Raw genomic sequence first — 12546 nt, 5'->3', positions numbered from 1 at the left:
ACAGCAAAGCCCTGTAACTGCCATTTTCTTACTACCTACGTGAATTAGGGAGGTAGAAAAGTCTTAATTTCTACATACAGACTGAATTTGGGAGTAAGATATTTCTGGTTGTGCAGTATGGATTCTCCTTGGTGGAAGTGCAGGAAGTGCTGCCATTTTCCACTGTTTGTCACATTCCTAAGCAACTTGCTCCCCCTGAACCCTGCTGTTCCTCAGAGAACCAGAATAATCAGAGCATGATGTTACCTTGTAGTAACATCACAGTAGTACTACTCGTAGTAAGTGTACAAAGAGCACTGATCTCTGCTAAGAATTTGTCTTTCAGTAAGGAGGGAGGACATGAACTCACGTTGAGGTGCTCATCTGAACCATAGGGCTCTCTTTGTTTTCCTTGGAGGAATGCAGACTCTGACACAGAGAAATTCCTACTTTTAGAAGAAGTATGAAGAGTGTAACTACTAAAGGTTGTCTATTATCTTGTACTGTAGAGAAAGATGACAAGAGAGACCTAATGGTCTTGCTGCAGGCTGCTTCTGAGGCTATCCACTGCTATGGAAACATAGGAATAAAACCTTGTGTGTGCTTTTGTTCTGTTCTTTCCTGTATAGACAGAAATTATCAAGAATCTAGGTAACCTGCCATCATTCATCTTGGGGGGTGATACCAGTCATGTGCTTGAGTGTGGCATCTACGCTAATGAAATACCATTTTTGTTTAGATGTTAAAATGTTTTGTAACTTTACGGTAACTTATAGACATGGCTCCAAGCGGTCTTTGATTGATTTATTGGAAGGGGGGAGGGGAGGGTATCATTGGCAAGTAAGAATGTCCTTCTTGCCAGAAACTCCAGGAAACTTTCCTGTCCATCTCAATGTTGCTGACTAAAGCAACAATCCCATTTCAAGCAGCAGTCTGGAAGTTGTCTGAGTGTGGTGTGCCTAGCACTGTATTGTGTGCCAGCATTACTATGTTCTGGGTTTGCTGGTGCAAAGGCAATAAGCATTTGTTTTTAATGAAAAAAGAGGGCTGGCCCAAGAGAAATGTTTTTGAGATGTAGCAACCTATGTTTTTATTTTTCCATCTTTTAAATGGGGGGCATTTTACCTAATAATGCTTTTAAATCATAATCAGAACAGTGCATCCCAACTACAAAACAAAAAAGGAATTGAAAGAAATTGGAGGAAATGTAACATAATTAACAAGGGAAAGCTGTAATTCTTTAATTACTCCACGCAATCCTGTAATGCAACAACAGGAAGACATAGAAATTGCTTTTAAAGCTTCTTTGTTACCACTGCAGTACTAAAAACTAAGAATCGATAGGTAACAAAAGCAGTATGTCTACAGATTATAAGTGTGTGGTTGGAATAGTGATGACGAGAAACAAAGTCGCTTAAGATACTCTAGTATATGTAGATTGGCTGAAGGAGTGTGATGATAGTAAGCAGGAAGAAGATCTGGGGAAATGATAAGTAGGATGAAACAGAGATGCACAGAGCAGGGTTGCTTACTATGGGTGGCAGGAGCATAATCAAGAAACGAACAAGTGAGCTTTGGTATTTCCTTCTCCCTTTTGGTCCCCTTTTAAAGGAGACAGGCATTTATTTCAGTCATTCTTGCAAAGCATACAAAGAGGGTTTTCAAAAGACATAACCTGTGCTTTTATAAGGCTCTGCTGCCATTATACTTCTTAAAAGAAAGGGTTTGGGGGCATCTGCTCCAAAATAACTAACTAAATAAAAGGATTCAGAGTTGTCTTTTGATGCTAAGTAATGGAGGCTGTGGTGAGGAGCATGTGCCCCTCAGTGCTGGCCTGGCATCCTTGTCTGCTGTGGTTCACTCTTCCCTTTGTATCTTGTGTAAGTACTTGGGTGGGATTCTGCTGGGCTGTGTCCCTGGTGGCTCTGTTTCAGATGTGAGCAGTCTCTGTCCCTTGTTAGAGTTCTCTGTGGGTATTTGTTGCCCAAAATAACCAGCATCATCTTTTTTCTCTATAGAAAAGTTGATTGCATATCAACGGGAATTTCATGCTTTGAAGGAACGTCTTCGTATTGCTGAGCATCGGACTTTGCAACGCTCTTCTGAGCTGAATGCTATCTTGGAGCAGTTCAGGCGTGCTGTAGCAGAAACAAATGGAAGTAAGAATGCACTGAATAATTTTTCAGGTACATAATGCGATTGAGCTATTTCTATAACTCCGGACTATTAATACCTTTTTTTACTGTAGAGTAAGAAATTAATACAGTGAAACAGTTCAGCAGTATGAATAACGAATCTATGAAATGAACTGTATATGCTGGCTGGTTTTCTTTTTCCAATTTCTATTCTTAATGAGCCAGCCACTCTTCATTCTTAGGGCTTTAGGGACTGAATACATGTGCCATACATAGTTTGGAATATTTTGACAACAACTTGCCTCACTTTTTAAATACAGCTTGAGGGGAAAGGTGAGCAAGCGCTCTAAGAAAAGGATGAGCTTGAAGCAATTAAAATAAGTCTAAAAATCTGCTGGGTTATTAAAAAAAAAACATACAGGCCATCTTAAGTATTGGTTGTGATTTGCAGAAATGTACCTTTTAATCAACAAGTGATTAAATAAACTGATAGAGTCTTGCATATTTTCTGAATCCATTTCTGAGTCTGATACTCAAGTTTACTAAGAGCTGTGTTTGGCAATGTAAGGGAACACCTTCATGCTGCTCAGATTATTGAAGATACCTTTTAAAATCATGCTATAATTGCTTTACTTGCTCTGACTTTTCTTGGTTGAAAGTGAATAACAAATATAAGTTTTTTGGGCAGAGGTTTGATTTCTTAATTTGCACAAATGTCACTGTACTGGCCTAATGAGGAGGGGAAAAAAGCCCTTTTTTTGCAAATCCAAGTATTGGATAAAGGATTTTAGATCTGTTACCTAATTGGATTTGTGCTATGGCTTACCAGTTCCTATAGTTGTTTTTTTTTATTTGAGGATTATAATTATATAGTGGTTATAACGATATCAGATGTTGTTCTGATATTGGTAAGAATTGCCCATACGCTACGTAGCCTGAACTGTTGTAGTTTCCCGGGTCTCCAAAAACAGCATGGACTTCTCTTGTGAGTCTTGTCTTCCTGTTACATGTGTATCCTTTTTTGTTAACAACTATAGAGGAAGTCATATAAACTTAATGTTGGATTTGTGATTAATTTATTTCTAAAAATGAGTCAACTTTATTATAAGCAATATAGAGAGTAATTCTTTTCTGATGCCACTGAAGTTACTAATACGTGTGTTTAATGTTTTATCTCTGGATCCCAACTACCCATGGTACATCCTAACATCCAGTGGGTTTTTTTGTTGTATTATTCCCCATGTGGAACCATGATTTTAAGTCAGCTGATGTCTGAATTCCTGAGCTTTTGTTCTCACAATGTAGGATTGGATAGATGTTACTAAGTTTAATGTACTTAAGTACACATAGACTTCATAGTGTTTGCTGTGTTTGAATTTGGAAGTAATTTCAGATTACTTTCTATAAATTGTTACTCATTCCTACAAAAAGGTGTCACATTTTGAGGAAATTTTTAGTCCAGCTTTTGCAGTTGAAGTGAAAAGAAACACTAGCAGAAAATGTGAAACTTAATTTTAACGGGATCTATCCAAAGTAGCATCTCTGCTGAAGATATCTATTTGCAAAGGCATTTTCAAGCTTTTAAGATGTCAAGAATTTAGTCTCATACCCTCCCTACAAAACCAACCCCCCAAAAACCAACAGAACAAAACAACCCACCAAACTAAAGATTAATCAATATCCAGACCTTCTGCTTTTTCCTGAAGTTATGCTCAGAATCTGAGAGTAATGACATTGATGGATTTACTTTAAGCATTCCAGCACAACTCAGATTTTCTTGGGAACCTTGACTCCAGTTTCTGACAACTTGATATTGTAGGGCTTATAAGCTTGCAAAGGCCCATGTGCTATCATACTGCTTGCTTGGAATGAGACTTGTTTTCACACATGATGTAAGAAAATTAACACACAACACAGCAGGGAAAACAGTTCTTGACAGCTTTGTGAGAACCACCTGGACGTTCTGAGAGGCAGTGTACTCTAGAAAGAGCAAGAAATACTGTAATTCAGGCATTTCCAAACCTTGGCCTGTGGGCCACGTGTGGTCCTGGACAGCTTGTAATGTGTCCCCTCAAGGTCATACAATTTTAACATTATGATGTGACTTTTAGTGAATTTTTTCATGAGTTGATTGCGTGTAACTTGAGCAGAGATTGCGTAGGTGACAGCTGAGTGCTGTGGAGGGGAGGGCATAGTGCAGTGCTATGCCTCTCACTGCCCACTACTCACGCTTAATCGAACCGGAACCCATGTGTATTGCGTGTGCTTGTGCCTCTTGGCAAGTAAAATGCAGGGATCACTGATTGATAGTAATATTTCAACCTACCCGCAGGGTCTGTGTGCCTGTGAAGATGCGTTTTTTGTTATTAAGTAGACATACAAGTTTTTTCCTTTAATTATTAATTAAATTTAATGAGTTAACACATTCACTGCAGAGGAAATACCCAGGATGCTTGTGCAGTGCTGACGTTTTTTTTTAGTTTTTGGCATCTCACAAAAAGTATGAAGTAACTTGTGATGTGCTTTTTAATTAGTTTTGTGATGTGTTTGATTAATGTTTGTGCTATTGAGCCAGACATTGATGCATTAGTTTCACAAAAGCAAGGTCAAATATCTCACTCATTTTAGGGCTTTGTTGCTTTTTTTTAAATTACAAATATTAAAAAAAAAAAGGAAGTTTTGTTACTTCTATACATGAACTATGTTGTATATCTTATACGTGGCCCAAGATGATATCTCTTCACTAAATGCGGCCTAGGCAAGCCAAGAGATTGGACAGCCATGTCTTAAAATGTCTAGTGTACTAAATTAAATTCATGCTTGCATTTATTTTACTCCAAAAATACTCAAGATCTTACTTGTGTATTTAATACTTTGCTTTGTATCTGTCTGTGTAATCTATTCAATATGTTTTGAAAATACAGTTTTTGAAGAATTATTCATTTGTAGTACCACTGCTGCATTGTGTTGATTTCTGTAAGTGTAAGTAAGAAGTAAATAAACTTTTTCCATTTTGATCCACTGCGGGGAAAACCCACCAAACCAGCTGAACAAATGGAACATTCTTCTGTGATTACACACTGCAAGTGTTATGCGATCAATAAAGTACTGAATGTATCTGTTACAAAGTTAGGGAGGAAAATAATCTTGGCTATTGTTAATTTAAAAATTAAACCAAGAGAAGAATTTCCTTTATACGAAGTACAGTGCCTCAGTAAAATGCATCAGTGTTCTGTTGGGAATTGTATGATTTACCACTGCATAACACTTTCTAATGTTTGTTTTTCCTCGTTACTGATTTCATGTGTTTGCAGATGAGACGCTGAAATTACTAAAAGAACTCACAAGTAAAAAATCTCTTCAAGTGCCAAATATTTATTACCATTTGCCTCATTTGTTGAAAAATGAAGGAAGCCTTCAACCTTCTGTGCAGGTTGGCCTTGGAAGGACAGGAGGTATGCTGATAAAATATTTATTTTATGTTTCGTGTCTGGAGGACTTTGTAGTTCTTGTAGAACGATTTACTACATTAGTTAGTAGATCAAGGACATCTCATTTAACTTGTCATATCGATATCTCTTAGAATTCATACTGAATCCATGATGAAAAGAGTTTGGCTTCAGCTTTGGTCTTTTCTGCATAATATCAGTCATGCCCTTTCCCATCTTAAGGTACACTTTAAAAAGCATTTAGTTTGGATGAGTTTTTGTAACTAAGTAAAAGAGAATGAAGCACAAGTATATTATACTTTCTGGTCTGCTAATGGGAATATCTTCTCATCTTTTCCATATGTGTGGCAACCAATACATAGATATAATTATTTTAGTGTTGGTTATAACTCAGTGTTGGGCACGCTATGATAATTGCATCAATAAAATATGAACTGGTTAGAGGGGGGAAAAAAGCAATGTTGTGTTGCAGTACTGTTGATCCCTTTTTCTTTTTAATCCTCACAAATTCTAAATATTGGTTGTTAGGATAGCTCCACTCGATCCCACACTTGGAGCTCTAGGGTAAATAGGGTAAACCCAACCAAGCTGATGTACCTTAAAGTATTGTTTGTCTGCAAGCATGAGTGTCCCACTGTTGGATCCTTACTTCTCTGTGTGTCATCTGATTTGAAAGGCTCATGTTTTATCCTCTAGACCTCTTTTTATCTAAACCTCACTACCCTTGCTTTTGAAAGAAACATTAGTTACTCCCGGCCTGTATTTTTTTCATTACTGCAATGAGTTTCATCGCTTCTTTTAGTGTAAGGCATGCCTGTGTGTCAGATGTATGAGCTCAAGCCATAGAGTTATTTTTCTGACTATAAACATTTGTTTCAGTGTCGTTATGTGGGAAGGCAAATGTTCTTTATTCTTTTAAGTGAAGCCTGTGTTATATCCTGTTGGGAATATATGTCAGAAGTCTTAAATTACAAAGCAGAAATTAGAGTCAGGTTTATTTAATTGAAAAGAGGGAGAAAATTGAGTTAAATTAATTTTCCTGTCTTCCCCTCTCCTGATCACTGCCAAAATCAGCAGACCCATTTTAAAAGACTTCTGAGGAGTTAAATATGCGAGTTGTGAAAAATGGCTATTCCAACAGGAAAATTAAGCTGTAGAGGTTAATCTCTCTTTAACTCTTGGTGCAGCTTTACCTGATTAATACCATGGTTGTTGATTATTACCTACATCATAGCCTGGCGTATCTGGGATTGCGTGGGGTTTTTTTGTAGTGTTTGCTCTGAGCATTTATGGTGATTGTTAATCACGTTCCTGTTGATCAGTGGTATATTTTACAACTATTTGTAATTACTGCTATCTCAGTCTTTTAACTCCTTGCATTTCTTAAGCTATGCTTCATTACAGAATGAGCTTTTTGATTTCGTTGTTGTGTGTGAAATTACTGAAAGTACATTTCTATTTTGTTTAATTTCAGTTTCCATTGTAATGGGAATACCTACAGTGAAAAGAAAAGTCAAGTCTTACCTTACAGAAACTCTCCACTCCCTTATTGATAAGTTGTCCCCTGAAGAAAAACTGGATTGTGTTATGGTCGTCTTTATAGGAGAGGTAACACTGGAAATATTTTTATACGGTTTCTAACCTGCCTTTAATCACAGGTGCTACTCCTTTCAGGAAGTGAAGCTCTCCTTTTTCTTTGAAACATAAATAGAAGACTGTGCCTCCATCTCCTTTTTACGGAAGGAAAGATCTTATGTTTCTGAGATGAAAGATCACAAAAAGCCCAGCCTTTTCTGTTTATGGAGGGAATAATGGGCATGGATTTATTGGACTGCTTCTTTTGCATGTCTTCTCTTGTTTATACGTAGTGATTGAGATGTTCTAATCATCTTATTCCTTTGACATCAAAATAATGGCTGAGTCTGTGGTACAGGAGGGAGTTTTCTTTCCATTCTCTTCATGCTCCTGTTTAGTCCTTCCTCAGATTGATGCTACAGCTGGAGAAGCTACATGCAGATAGTTACTAATTGTATTTTCTGGACATTGTATGTCCGGACGTTTTTGATGAACTAGTTCAAACAATGTTCAGTTGGATAGTTTGCTCAGTTTGACTCTGATTTAGCTGAAATCTTAAGGAAAATGATGGACTGCTTTCAGGAGTAATTTTGCTGGATACTGAGAACTGCATATAATTATTTTGGTGTATATATGTTCTTTCAAGAATCTCATTTGGAACCTGGGAAAGTTTGACCTTCATCCATCTAACTGTATATTGCTCTGCTAAATCAGAGTTTTGAGTCCCACAGATGAAAACTTGAGTCTACTGTGAAAACCATTTTAATCCTGTGAGCCAGTGCCTATACTGCTTTTCTGCAAGGAAATATTGTTAAAATATCTGTTGATTAAGAATATAAAGAGATCAGGATTCATTCTGAGTTACTGAAACTCTGACCTTTCCCATCAGTTCAGTGAAGGAGTAGTTTTATTGCCTTTTAGTGTGGCTTCCTTTCGAGGTTTAAAAGATTCCTTTTGGTTTACTTAAGGATATCTGAGCTGTGAAGACCATATGATATCACTGGATTCTTGGTCTTCTACAAATCTTAGGGTAAGAACAAAGAGAATTCACACTCCTGTCCACAACTATACAAGTTTCTCTTGTTACCGTAGACAAGCTGTGCTGGTATTCCTGGGTTATCCATAGTTAAATAACTTTATTCTTTTGGGTTTTTTAATATATATATACTTTTTCCTCTTGGGAATGATGCTATTTAAGTGGCCATGAAGAAACTCAGCATTTTTAAATGGGAGCTACTGCTTTTCAGCATAAGGAGAATTGTGCTTTACATGCACAGTTGAGTGGGAATGACTGTATCTTAGGGATTTTGCTATTTGAGGGGAACAGGATGTGCTTAATCCCCTATCTGCCACGAGCAAAGCAAGCCATGAACATCTGGGAAAATTTGAAGAGCCTAGGTTTGAATTCTCATCCCATTATAACCTTTTCTTAGATTTCTGTTTCTTCATTCAGTTCCCTCACCTATTTTACTATTCCTATCACTGTTTTATATTTCTTTAAGTTCAGTATCTTCTGGTCTGTTCTGTAATTGCTACAGGAAACTCTTTCAATGAATGATATGATACAGTAGGTACGTCATCTTTAACTGTAATGTGTTTTTTTTCTGGTTTTTGCTGTATTTCTCAGCTTCTTTCTGCAAGATGGAGTATATAGGTTTAGTAAGTGTTTTCTCTGGCTATTTGAAGACTAGTCCCCTCATGGACTTCTCTTTATACTTAAACAAAATTAAGTGCTTTTGCTTTTAACATAGCTTTGACTGTTTGGTTCCTAGCCTACGATGCTAATGCTAGCAATCGTCTAACATGTGTGCATTAAGGAAGGCTTGTCAAAATACATTTGAATTTTTGCCAGTTGTGCAAGATGGTGGCAAAAGCTTCTGAAAAATGTTATGGCCTCTGTTAAACATTTGTGCAGTTGAAGGACTGCAAGAAATAGTCGTGATATAATCTTACTCAAAAGTCTAGAACTACTATCTCTGCTTTCTCTATAGCTTGTACCAACAACAAAGAAAAGTTAGGCTTCACAGAAATACTTCTACAAGAGAATTCTATGAAGAGTGGTATTTTGAAAGGCTTGTACAAGTATTCTCTTGCTGATTCAATTTGAGAAGTTGAATTGACAGTGTTAATAAGCATTGCTGGGAGACATAGCTGTGAACTGTAATCTTTTTGGTGCTAAGCACCCTAAGAAACTTCTTTCAATGCTTCATTTCTTTCAGCAGTTCTATCCCACCTCTTTCTTATAAATTTGACTTTTTTCATGGAAAACAAATTGAAAGGTACAGCTAATGACCTTCTGCAAGCAGCATGAGCAGTGTAAATAGATGAGCTAGTAAATATAGGCTCATTATGGTTGCTAAATAAAGATATCTGCATACTAATTTACTGTATGGATATTTCTCAGTAATGTGATTATACACAGTAAATTTCCATACTTGAAAGTTCAAGGAATTCTAAAATATCTTGGTTGATGTGATATCTAATCACCAATTTAAACAATTACCAGAATTGCTTGACAGAAAGCTGTGCAAGTGTCCCAGTAGCTGACATACGTCTGTGTTCTCCAATTTGTTAAAATAATTGTGTTGCAGAATAATTTGCAGGGATTCATTAGAATGACTGATAAGCAGGAATGATTTCTTATATGTCTATACTTAAAATCTTTTTATTCCTCTTAACTGTGCAGCTTGTTCAGGTGATTTCAAACAAACAATTCATATCTCATAAGCTTGCTTTGTGTGAAAACTTGTTTTCCGACTAAGCTGTAGGTTCTGGGTTCAAAATATCTATAAGCATCAGATTAAAGTGACTGTCTAGTGTTTTTATTTAATAAGGATTGCAAATCATAGAATCATAGAATGGCCTGGGTTGAAAAGGACCATAATGATCATCAAGTTTCAACCCCCCTGCTATATGCAGGGTCGCCAACCACCAGACCAGGCTGCCCAGAGCCACATCCAGCCTGGCCTTGAATGCCTCCAGGGATGGGGCATCCACAACCTCCTTGGGCAACTTGTTCCAGTGCGTCACCACCCTCTGTGTGAAAAACTTCTTCCTAATATCCAACCTAAACCTCTCCTGTCACAGTTTAAAACCATTCCTTCTTGTCCTATCACTATCCACCCTTGTAAACAGTTTTTCCCCCTCCTGTTTATATGCTTCCTTCAAGTACTGGAAGGCCACAGTGAGGTCTCCCTGGAGCCTTCTCTTCTCCATGTAATCAAGTCCAGTTTCCTCAACCCATGAGGATAGGAGAGGTGCTCCATTCCTCTGACCATCCCTGGCCCTCCTCTGGACCCGCTCCAAGAGCTCCATGTCCTTCCTGTACTGGGGGCCCCAGGCCTGGAAGTAGTACTCCAGATGGGGCCTCACAAGAGCTGAGTAGAGGGGCACAATCACCTCCCTCTCGAGAAACTTGGTTTTGAAGTATCCACATCATAGTGGAACAGCAGACATGTGTGCTACTGAATATGAGATAAATTAAAAAATACTTTTGTGGTATCCAAACAAGATTTAAAAAAATAATAAATTATTGTTGGAAGGTCCCATTTAATGAAAGCGTGTCTTAGACTTGCTCTAAATAGATCACAAATGATTGCCAGTCTGCTTCATTAATCAGTGACTACACTTAGCACAATCTTTTTTACAAGCAGTAATCAATGTATATTGGAAAGACTAGAAGCCCTTGATTTCACCAAGAATATAAAAAAAAAATGGAATTCATTTCAGAAATCAGAAGACACAGCCATGCAGAAGTACTTTGCTAATGTCCTGTGCTACTGATTACGTCTGATTGGGCAGTGATTGTCACAGAATCACAGAACTCTAGGGCTATTGCCCAGCCACTTACTGTTGGAGCACTAGCCTGTATGCTTCCCTTTCTTGCGTATCAGTTATTCTAGTCTTATTCTGTTCTTTCTTATGTAAGCAACTCACTTAGGGTAGAAACATCTGAACTTTAAACATCTTCCGTTGTTACCCTGCCAGCTGTTTATGTGAACAGTGGCTGCTAAATTAAAAGTTATTAATCTTCAATGGTGTTTTCTCTGTCTTCCTCTTGTGGAGAATCTTGCATTACTTTTTGGCAAGGTTTCTCTAGTGGCTGGGTGTGTGCAACACAAGCACCTGACAAAGTATTATCCTGGGTACCATCCTGTTGTCATGGTTTTGGCTGGCACAGACTCCTGTTTCCTTTGTAGGGGCTTGTGTGGTGCTGTGTTTTGCATCTGTGATGAAAATAGCGGTGGTGGAAGCACACTGATGTTTTAGTTATCATTGAGCAGTGGTGCACAGAGGTGAGGACTTCTGCTTTGCTGCCCTGCTACCAAGGAGCTGGCAGGGGGACCACAGCCAGGACAGCTGACCCAAACAGTCCGAGGGGATATCCCATACCATATGGGGACATACTCTGCAGTAAAAGTTGGGGGAATGATTCTGCAGGAGGTTCCACAGAATGGTAATGCGTGATGAGCCTGGTTTTCCTGGAAGTAGCTAAACTTAGAGTAGTTAGTAGAATAAGTAGTAGTGAATTAATTCATTTTTCTTTGCTTGCACAGCTTTTGCTTTACCTAGTAAGCCATCTTTATCTCAACCCTTGACTTTTTTCACTGTTACCTTTCCGATTCTTTCCCAAATCCCATTGTGAGAAGAGTAAGTGAGCAGTTGTGTGGCCCTGAGCTGCATGCCGGGGTTAAACCACACCACCTGTGCATTGGCATGAACAAAGGCTTAGCAAATTAAGCACTGAACGCACACACCAGGCCAAACCCTACCAAAGATTATTTGGAAGTATTGACATCAGAATGCAAAATGGAAAACATCTCCAGCAAAATAAGCAAGCCTATATTTTTTTTTTTACTTTCTCTAGCTGTGGGCTGGAATTATCTCTTTCATCTCTATCTCTTGATAGGTTTAAAAAAAAAGTGTATTTTGTCTCTTGTTCTCAGCCCAGTCAAATGTATATTGTCCTGGCTACAGAGACATTTCATTCTTTCTGTTAATCATTGAAAGCGTGAAGGCTGTGCTGAAGAATTGTGTTCCAAGTCCTCAGATGACTCAACCACACATCTTGAGTTGGAGAAAGACCACTAGATGTTAGCATAAGCATATACTTACACACATATACACATGTATAAATGCGTATATATTAAATAAAAGTGAAAACTAGATGAGACTTGTGCTAAATTTATACAATATTCACTAGGTAATTTTAAAGGTAGTCTTTGTTTTGGACATCTAATTCAAAACTCTGCTCAGGACAAACAGGTGCTACTTAAAATGCTAGCTCTTATATCTAGAGGGATAGTTTAGGCTATCAATTAGTATTTGAGGTATTTATTTAAGCTGCTATTGTAATCTCAGTTTCTTTGGCACCTAGAAAATGTGGGCTGCTGATACTGGGCTCCATT

The 12546-nt window shown here is 37.9% G+C and overlaps 1 protein-coding gene across 3 annotated transcripts in view; it reads left to right on the top strand.

Annotated features, from left to right (window-relative positions):
* Nucleotides 1-12546, top strand: part of MGAT4A (alpha-1,3-mannosyl-glycoprotein 4-beta-N-acetylglucosaminyltransferase A) — a 79919-nt gene that overhangs the window by 26945 nt on the left and 40428 nt on the right. For 2 of the 3 annotated variants that reach the window (NM_001012824.2, XM_046940944.1), the window contains exons 3-5: nt 1998-2165; nt 5429-5569; nt 7038-7171. In NM_001012824.2, coding sequence (NP_001012842.2) covers nt 1998-2165; nt 5429-5569; nt 7038-7171 — 443 coding nt within the window. The remainder of the gene's footprint in view (nt 1-1997; nt 2166-5428; nt 5570-7037; nt 7172-12546) is intronic. The other variant, XM_015277716.4, reaches the window with a different exon arrangement.

This window comes from Gallus gallus, chromosome 1, assembly GCF_016699485.2.
Source record: "Gallus gallus isolate bGalGal1 chromosome 1, bGalGal1.mat.broiler.GRCg7b, whole genome shotgun sequence".
NCBI lineage: Eukaryota > Metazoa > Chordata > Aves > Galliformes > Phasianidae > Gallus > Gallus gallus.
This window is presented reverse-complemented; position numbering and strand designations above follow the sequence as displayed.